At 35.8% G+C, this 9982-nt stretch overlaps 1 protein-coding gene across 2 annotated transcripts in view; it reads left to right on the forward strand.

Annotated features, from left to right (window-relative positions):
* The window catches only part of LOC105822217 (chromosome unknown open reading frame, human C11orf70), a 49749-nt gene that overhangs the window by 18155 nt on the left and 21612 nt on the right, over window positions 1-9982 (forward strand). Inside the window, exon 4 of one of the 2 annotated variants that reach the window (XM_012659157.1) lies at window positions 3734-3900. The exons of the other annotated variant lie outside the window; for it this stretch is intronic. Coding sequence (XP_012514611.1) covers window positions 3734-3900 — 167 coding nt within the window. The remainder of the gene's footprint in view (window positions 1-3733; window positions 3901-9982) is intronic. 2 annotated transcript variants of the gene reach the window in all.

Here is a 9982-nt window from a genome sequence, read left to right on the forward strand (position 1 = left end):
TGCGCCCGGCCAAACAATGTAATTCTTAACTTTCTGTATGTGGTCATAGTGATTCATCACATATCTTACAAATGCTGGAGACATAATTTAATAAAATTCCTATATAATAAGTTAACATATACTATGGAATGAATTGTGCCTCTACCCCAAATTCATATGTTTAAGACCTAACTCCTCAATGTGATGATATTTGAAGATAGAGCCTTTGGGAGATAATTAGGTTTAAATGAGGACCCAACACTGGGTCCTTCATGATGGGATTAATGTCCTTATAATAAGAGGAAGAAATACCAGAGCCCACTCTGCCCTCTGAGGACACAGAGAGAAGGCAGCTTTCTGCAAGCCAAAAAGAAGGCCTTCACCAGGAACCAAATCATCTGGCATCTTGCTCTTGGATTTCCCAGCCTCCAGAACTTTGAGAAATAAATGTCTATTGTTTAAGCTACCCAGACTATGGTATTTTGTTATAGCAGCCCAAGCAGATTTTGGTACAGAGCCGAATATAGCAGCCTAATACAGATTTCGGTACAGAGAAGTGAGGTGCTGCCATAACAAATACTTGAAAATGTGGAAATGGCTTTGGAACTGAATAAAGAGTAGAGGCTTGAGGTGCATGCTAGAAATATGGATGTTAGGGCAATTCTGGTGAGAGCTCCCAAGGAAATAAGGAACATGTTATTGGAAACTGGAGGAAAGATGAACTTTGTCGTAAAGTGGCAAAGAACATGGACAAACTGTGTTCCAGTGTTTGGTAGAAGGTAGAACTTGCAAGCAATGAAGTTGGAAATTTAGCTGAGATTTCTAAGCGAAGTGTTGATGTAGTGGCTTGCTTATAGTAAAATGTAAAAGGGAGATGAACTGAAAAAAGAATCATTAATCAAAAAGGAACCAGAACTTGAAGATGTAGAAAGTTCTAAACCTATCCATATTGTAAAAATGAGAAAGCTTGTTCTGAAGAAAACACCAAGGGTATGGATAAACAGCCATTTGGTAAAGAGATCATGAGCGCAACTCATAGACAAAATCACCCATTTCAAGAGAAGTCAGGAATAGAGATGGAATTCTACCAGCAAAGACACTGTCACTTTGAACTAAAGGGGCCAGAAAAAACAAGATGAGATGAAGGCAAGCTGTCTGACTTCTTATATCCTACAGGACCAGACCATAGAGCTATTTAAGGCAGTTCAAAGATCATCAGGGCCATCAGGGCCACTACCTCCATTTCAACAGGCCAGATAGCCTCCAGCCAAAGCCTTGGAGGCAGTACAACCCTGCAGAGCCTGGGGACCAAGTCAGCCATGTGGAACCTTGAGAGTTGGGCCACCCAAATCCTTCAGGGCTCTACTCTCACCTGGGTTGAGGAAAGACCTCCATTCCAGTGGGTCCAGAAGGCAGAGTATCAAATGAAAGAAGATTATTCTTGAGATTTAAGATCTAAGGGAATTTACCTTGCTGAGTTATGGGCTTTCTTGACATCCGTCACTCTTTCCTTATTTCCTATTTCTCCCTTTTAGAATAGAAATGACTATCCTATGCCTCTCCCACCAATGTATTTTGGAAGCACATAACTTGTCTGATTTCATAGGTTTACAGCTGGAGAGGAGTTTTGCCTCAGGATGAATCATACCTCAAGTCTCATCCATATCTGATTTATATATTTAGATGAGAGTTGATTTTAGATTGAGTTAAAGCTTTGGGGGCTGTTGGAATGGAATGTATTTTGCATGTGAGAAGAACATGAATTTGGGGGGCTGGGGTAAAATGCTGTGGACTGAACTATATCCCCAAAATTCGTATTTTGAAGCCCCATGACGATCCCCTCTCCCATCAAACCCTAATTACTTTCCAAAGGCTCCATCTCCAAATACCATCACATTGGTAGTTAGAGTTTCAGTATATGAATTTTGAGGACAAACAGTTCAGTCTATAGCAAATGCTATATTTGTATTTCAAATTAAGTGATTTGAATTTAATTACTTTTTGTCGCCATCCAAACCCTCTTGCCACTCCCCAAATCAGAGCTGGGACAGATTAATTAAAATGTCATACCCAATGTCAGTCCCTCATCCTGTGTCCAGCAACCAATTTTCAGAAACTGTCAGGCTCTACACTGCTCTTGTTGTTTGGTCTTTCTACATTACTCAGAGCTACTCTATCATTTTCTATGATCTTCTTTTCACTTTAATCCCCTGGGGAGGATTTTTCCTCTGCAACACAAGGAGCTTCTCTTACCAGCATAGCTTTTGAAATTACTGAGGCATATACATTTCCTGGCTTTGGCATCTCTCTTGCCTCCACACTAGTCTAGTTCTGGATCAGAATGTAGAACAACAGGTCCTGGCATGACTCTAAGTAGACAGCCAAAATAGAAGTGCAAACAGTTGCCAGCATTACTCCTCTTAAGCACAAGCTGCTTTTAGGTCGAAGGTCCAGCAAATGTATCCGGGAGGGGACACACCAAGGGCCACCACACCTGGATTTACAATTTCCTTAGAAGTTTGAGCAAAAGAACACCATTACCCTTATATCTGAGTACATATATATGTGTGTGTACATAAGAGACAGATTTAGTGATTGAGGTAATAATAAAAATATTCACTTTAATTTTTATGGCTTTCTATAACTTAATAGAACCATTAGTAGCAGAAAATTCATTCCTGAAAGATACATTCAGGAAATAAGTGTGGGGATGGGGAAGGTGGGTGGGGGAAAGAACTAAAGCTACAAGAGAAAAATAGACAAAATGTCATTATTTCAAATTTTTTTTTTTTTTTTTTTGAGACAGAGTCTCACTCTTTTGGCCGGGCTAGAGTGAGTGCCATGGCATAAGCCTAGCTCACAGCAACCTCAAACTCCTGGGCTCAAGTGATCCTTCTGCCTCAGCCTCCCGAGTAGCTGGGACTATAGGCATGCGCCACCATGCCTGACTAATTTTTCCTATGTATTTTTAGTTGGTTGATTAATTTCTTTCTAATTAGTAGAGGCGGGGTCTCGCTCTTGCTCAGGCTGATCTCGAACTCAAACAATCCGCCTGCCTTGGCCTCCCAGAGTGCTAGGATTACAGGCGTGAGCCACCGCGCCCGGCCCTTATTTCAAATTTCTTTAATTCTGAACTTGTGATAACTTGATTAGGGCCTGGTTTGAAATTTACCTTGACTTGGAAAACTGTTTTTTGTAATAAGTACTGTAAATGAAATCACAAAGGAGAAATGTTTACTTTTTTTTTTTTTTTTTTAGTTTTTCCTATTTTATTAGCATACTCAGCTATAAGGGAGAAATGTTTAAATGGAGAGAAAATATTTTCAAAATACCCTCAAGGACTTTACAAACACCCATGAATTAAAATTTTTGTAATATGAATTATAGGACATTAGGCATAATACTAATCCAAAATCATATAAAGTAATCCTATGCTTTTTCCCATGCATTAAAGGTGGTCTAAGAACCCTCTACTATGCAGAAAAACGTATTTCACTTTTAAGTATTCCTAATTTACATTCATCTAGTTCTGAAATGGTGAGATTTTGTTATAAACTTGTAATGATTAATAAAATGAACAAGTTACAAAATAAAAATTAAATAAAATCCGTAAGCTGGTATATATCTTAAATATATAAAAATATGTAATATTTGGTTGCTTCTTAAAATCTGTGCGTAGTGATTTATTTTGGAAATGATTGAGAATACTAAGTTAATTTTCAATCTCTATTCTTTATAAAATATCCTTTTTCAGGAACCGAAGTAAAAAAAATTGAAGCTATAAACGTTCCTTGTACACAGCTTTCAATGTCATTTTTTAACCGGTTATATGATGAAGATATTGTACGAGACAATGGACATATTGTTAAGTGTTTAGATTCTTTTTGTGATCCATTTCTCATTTCTGATGAGTTACGAAAAGTAAGTACAGAATTTTAAAATTTCACAGTGGAATTTTATGTCAGGAAATGCAAAATGTCATACCTCTTGTTAATAAATAATGGTCAATAATAATCATTTCGCTGGTAGATTTCTTCTTAGCACTTTTACTATCAACTTAATTATTTGTGTATTTCAGTAGTTCTCTAGTTCTCAAATGGGTGCTACTAACTATGATGGGTAGAGATGCTGCTAAACTCAGAGGACAGTCCCTCAACAAAGTTATCTGGCCCAAATGTCTACAGTGCGGAGGTATAGAAATCCCGACTTATGTTTAATGGCTATTTTCTTCCATATGGGGCTCTTAACATATAAAATGAATATTTTTGTATGTATTAATTTACTTTAAATGTGTTTCAAGTATGTGCCTGAATGACAAGGCTGAGTACCAGAAATGTACCCCAAAAAAGCAAACTCAAACCAGAGTTAACCTCACATGATCTTGAAAAATGTGACACTAGATTAATACTATTGTTTTTGCCCACCATGGTTGATGGAAAGGAGGTTATTTACATATTCAAATGAATATTATAAACATCCTTGGAGTTAAAGAATCTTTTTATCTCGTTGCTGAAATCAACAAAGCCATTGATTAGCTATATTAAATTTTGTTTTAATGAAAGGTACACTGAACTTAGAATCAGAATATGTGGATATTATTACCTTATTCCTAATTACCTTACCTTATTCCTAATTTATGATTTACAAGATAATAACCTTGGCAAATCATTCAATCTCGTGAGCCTCAGGATCTTATCTGTACAACATGGAGATGAAAATGCCCATTCTATCTTTTTCCTAAAATCATTGAGAAAATGAGTTGAAGCACTTAAATGCACTTTTTAGAAAGTATGAAATGTTGTTAAAATTAAATGTATTATTAACGTTATTATTATAGTTACTGAGAGTATTAAAAGTGGTTAAAAATGTGTGCTTTGGCATCAAATAAACATAGGTTCAAATCCAGGCTTTGTCTCTTAATAACTGTGATGCTTAACCTCTCTAAGCATCAGTTTCTTCATCTATAAAATAACCATAATGTGAGAATTACGTGAGATAATGCATTTAAAGTGCTTAGCACAGTGCCTTGCATTTAGTAAATTTTCCATAATATTAACTACTACCACTAACTACTGCTACTATTATTATTCTCCTCCATTAAAAGAGAAGGGAGATGTACAAGTCTAATATATTGCAAATCTAGATAGGAATGAACTAGGAAAGCTGCTGATCTACCATTCTGGGCACAGGAATCTTGTTTGTAGGAGAAAGGGAGACATCTAGCCAGTTTATACATTTATCTACACTAGGGCAATATCTAAAAGTACTCTTTAATTTAGTTTAAGAAGAAAGCAAAATTAACTGAGAATAACCAAACACACACAATTGAATGAGATTACATATAGTTTGCTCTTTAAAGGAGGTATATTTGTATGTAACATGAGATAATATACATGCTATCCAGTGGGGGTCTGACGTTAATTTCTACTCCTCCTCACCAAGAATTAGAAATTACCATTCAGGAAATGTTTGGTCTGGGTTTCCCTCCTTTTGGGTACTGGTAGTGTCAGCTCTTCCCTCTTTTTCTCACTGTTCTGCTCTGGCGTAAGGGTCTGAAGACCCTTACCGTTAATTTCAGATAATTCATCATCCCTTCTACAGGAAGAGCCTCTTCAATTTATTTTTACAGAGAGTATTTGTTTCCCAACAGAATACTCTGTAAAGTTTTGCCCACTTTTTAATGGGATTAATCAGTTTTTTGCTGTTGAGTTCCCTTTATAGTCTGCATATTAGTCCCTTGTCAGATTAATAGTTTATAAATATTTTCTCCCATTCAGCAGGATGTCTTTTCACTCTGTTGATTGTTTCCTTTGCTGTACATACTTTTTAGTTTAATATAGACACATTTGTCTATTTTTTGTGTGTGTTGCCTGTGCTTTTGAGGTCTTAGCCATATATTCATTGCCTAGACCAATATCCTGAAGTGTTTCCCCTATGTTTTCTTCTAGTAGTTTTATAGTTTCAGGACTTATGGTTAGATCTGATCCATTTTGAATTGATTTTTGTATATGGTGAGAGGGATCTTGTTTCATTCTTCTGCATTTGGATATTCCATTTTCCTAACATCATTTATTCAAGAAGATGTCCTTTCCCTAATGTATGTTCTTGGTGCCTTTGTCAAAAATCAGTTGGCTATAAATATGTGGACTTATTTCTGGGTTCTTTATTCTGTTCCATTGGTCTATGTGTCTGTTTTTATACCAATACTATGCTGTTTTGGTTACTGTAGCTTTGTAATATAATGTAAAGTCAGGTATTTAGGTCATTAAATATGAAATGTCCAATTTCAAATTAAAAGTTCAGTTTATTATATCTCAAATGAGAAGCAGTACAATTAATCAAAGTATGTGCCTGAACTATCACCACAGTTTTGCCATCTTAATGGTAGCTTATTTATGCCAGCAGCAAAGAAGCCTGGAAAGCAAGTGGTGATGAAATTGTGCAAGGCGTTTTCCACAGCTTGTTGAGAATTGAATGTTTTTCCTTGCAAGAAGTGGTCCAAAGCCTGGAAGAAGGGGTAGTCAGTTGGTGCAAGGTCTGATGAATACGGTGGATGAGAGAGAGTTTCCAAGTCCAGCTGCTGTAATTTGAGCAGCGTTGTTTGTGTGACATGTGGTCAAGCATTGTCTTGCAAGAGAATTGGCCTGTCGCTATTGACCAATCTCGGCTGCTTAATCACAAGCGTCCTGATCATTTTGTCCAATTGGTTGCAGTAGACATCTGCTGTAATCGACAGATCAGGTTTCATGAGGCTGTAGTGGCTAATACCAACGCTGGACCAACAAACAGATGCCATTAACTTTATTTGATGAGTAGTCGGTTTTAGACTGTGTTTCAGCATTTCATGTTTATCCAGTCATTGTGCTGAATGCTTGAGATTCTGAAAAAGAATCCGTTTTTTGTCACACATAACAATAGAGTGTAAAAATTGTTCACTTTTATATCATGACAGCAAAGAAAGACAAGCTTCAAGAAGCTTTCTCTTCTGACGCTTGTTTAATTCATGCAGTACCCATCTATTCAGCTTCTTTACCTTGCCCATTTGTTTCAAATGGCCCAATCTTGTTGGAATAGTAACGTCAGACCTTGCTGCTAATTCACGCGTAGGTTGAGATGAATTGGCTTCCACTACAGCTTTCAGCTCATCGTTACCCACCTTGGTCTCAGGTCACCCACATGGTTCATTTTCAGGATTAAAATCAACAGAATGGAACTTTTCAAACCATCGACATACTGTGCATTCATTAGCTACATCCTTCCCAAACACTTCGTTAATATTTTGAGCTGTCTGCACTGTGTTGGTTATAAGAGGGAACTCATATTTGAAAATAACTTGAATTTTTGACTTCTCTATGGTTTCACAAAAATTTCTCTAAAAAAAATTTGAAAGATAATCACAAGCCAAACCATGCATTTGAAAGAGTGAGAATGTACCTTCACAATAAAAATAAAACAAGCAGTGTCGAAGTGAAATGTCAGAGATACCAACTGTCAAACTTAGTACCTAAGGAAATCAGACATTTCATACTTAATAACCTAATAGTATGATGCCTCCAGCTTTGTTCTTTTTGCTCAGAATTGCTTTGGCTATTCAGGCACTTCCTTGGTTCCATATAAATTTTAGGATTGTTTTTTAATATTTCTATGAAAAATGACATTGGTATTTTGATAAGGATTACGTTAATTCTATAGATTACATGTGGCCATTTTTTAATAATAGTCTTCTGATCCATGAGCATGGGATGTCTTTCCATTTGTTTGTGTCCTCTTCAATTTCTTCCAACAATGTTTTGTGGTTTTTCTTGTAGAGGTCTTTCACCTGCTTGGTTACATTTATTGTAGGCATTTTATTACTTTTTGTAGCTATTATAAATGAGATTGCCCTCTTTTTTACTCTTTGGAAATGCTACTGATTTTTGCCTGTTACCTTTTTACCCTGCAACTTTATTGACTTTATCAGATCTAAGAGTTTGTTGGTGGTATCTTTAGGTTTTCTTAATATAAGATCATGTCATCTGCAAACAGGGTCAATTTGACTTCTTATTTTTCAATTTGGATGACTTTTGTTTCTTTCTCTTGCCTGATTGCTCTGGCTGGGACTTCAGTACCCTGCTGAATAGGAGTGGTTAAAGTGGGTATCCTTGTCTTGTTCCAATTCTTAGAGAAAAGCTTTCAGCTTTTCCTCATTCAGTATGATGTTAGCTGTGGATTTATTATATATGGCCTTTATTGTGTTGAGGTATGTTCCTTCTATGCTTAGTTTGTTGAGTTTTTATCATGAAAAGATGTTGAATTTTATAAAATGCTCTTCCTGAGTTTCTTGAGATAATACTGTTTTTGTCCTTCATTCTGTTAATGTGATGTATCTCGTTTATTGATTTGCATATGTTGACCCATCCTTGTATCCTTGGGATAAATCCCACTTGATCCTGGTGTATTATCTTTTTGATGTTCTGTTGGATTTGGTTTGCTAGTATTTTGTTAAGGTTTTTTTGCATTTATGTTCATCAGGGATATTTACTTGTTGTTTTATTTTTTGTTGTGTCTTCTTCTGGCTTTGGTATCAGGGTAATACTGGCCTCATAGAATGAGTTAGGGAGAATTCCCTGCTCTTCAATTTCTGGAATAGTTTGAGGAAAATTAGTGTCTGTTCTTGTTTATAGACTTGGTAGAATTTATCAGTGAAGCCATCTGATCCTGAGCTTTTCTTTGTTGGGAGACTTTTTATTACTGATTCAATCTCATGACTCATTATTTGTCTGTTCAGGTTTTCTATTTCTTCCTCATTGAATCTTGGCAGGTGATATGTGTCCAGAAATTTATCCATTTCCTCTAGGTTTTCCAGTTTGTTAGCATATATTTGTTCATAACAGTCTCTGATGATCTTTTGTGTTTCTGTGGTATCAATTGTGATGTCTCCTTTTTTATTTCTGATTTTATTTGGATCTACTTTCTTATTTTCTTCGTTAGTCTAGCCAGTGGTTTCTTAATTTTGTTTACATTTTTTAAAAACTAGCTTTTCATTCCACTGATCCTTTGTATTATTTTTTAGTCTATATTTCACTTAGTTCTGCTCTGATCTTTATTATTTATTTCCCTCTACTAATTTTTGTTTCGGTTTATTCTTTTCTAGTTTTTTGAGGTGCAACATAAGATTATTTATTTGAAATCTTTCTACCTTTTTTATGTAGGTGTTTATTGCTATAAACTGCCCTCTTAATACTGCTTTTGCTGTATCCTATGGATTTTGGTATGTTGTATTTCAATTTTCGTTTGTTTCAAGAAATTTTTTGATTTCCTTAATTTCTTCATTGATGCATTGATCATTCAGGAGCATGCTGTTTAATTACCATGTATCTGTACAGTTTCCAAAGTTGTTCTTGTTATTGATTTTTAGTTTTATTTCATTGTGGTCTAAGAAGATACTTGATAGGATTTCAATTTTTTAAAATTCGTTGAGACTTGTTTGTGGCCCAACATATGGTCTATCCTGGAGAATGTTTCGTGTGCTGATGAGAAGAATGTGTATTTTGTAGCTGTTGGATAAAACGTTCTGTACAAATCTGTTAGGTCCATTTGGTCTAAAGTGCAGTTTAAATTCAGTGTATCTTTGACAGTCTAGATGACATGTCTAGTGCAGAGAGTGGGGTGTTGAAGACTCTATTACTGTACTTAAGTCTATCTCTTCCTTTAGATCTAAAAATATTTGCTTTATATATCTGACTGCTCTAGTATTGGGTACATATATATTTACAATTGTTATATACTCTTGCTGAGTTGATCCCTTCATTATTATATAGTGACCTTCTTTGTCTCTTTTTACTGTTTTTGTCACAAAGTCTGTTTTACCTGATGAAAGTATAGCTATAACCACTCACTTTTGGTTTCTAAGTACGTGGAATATCTTTTTTTTTTTTTAATTTCAGCATATTGTGGGGGTACAGATGTTTAGGTTACATATGTTGCCCTTGCCCCCCCCCAAGTCCGAGTTTCAAATATGTCC

The sequence above is a fragment of the Propithecus coquereli genome, unplaced genomic scaffold (genome assembly GCF_000956105.1).
Source record: "Propithecus coquereli isolate 6110/MARCELLA unplaced genomic scaffold, Pcoq_1.0 Scaffold6, whole genome shotgun sequence".
Classification (NCBI taxonomy): domain Eukaryota; kingdom Metazoa; phylum Chordata; class Mammalia; order Primates; family Indriidae; genus Propithecus; species Propithecus coquereli.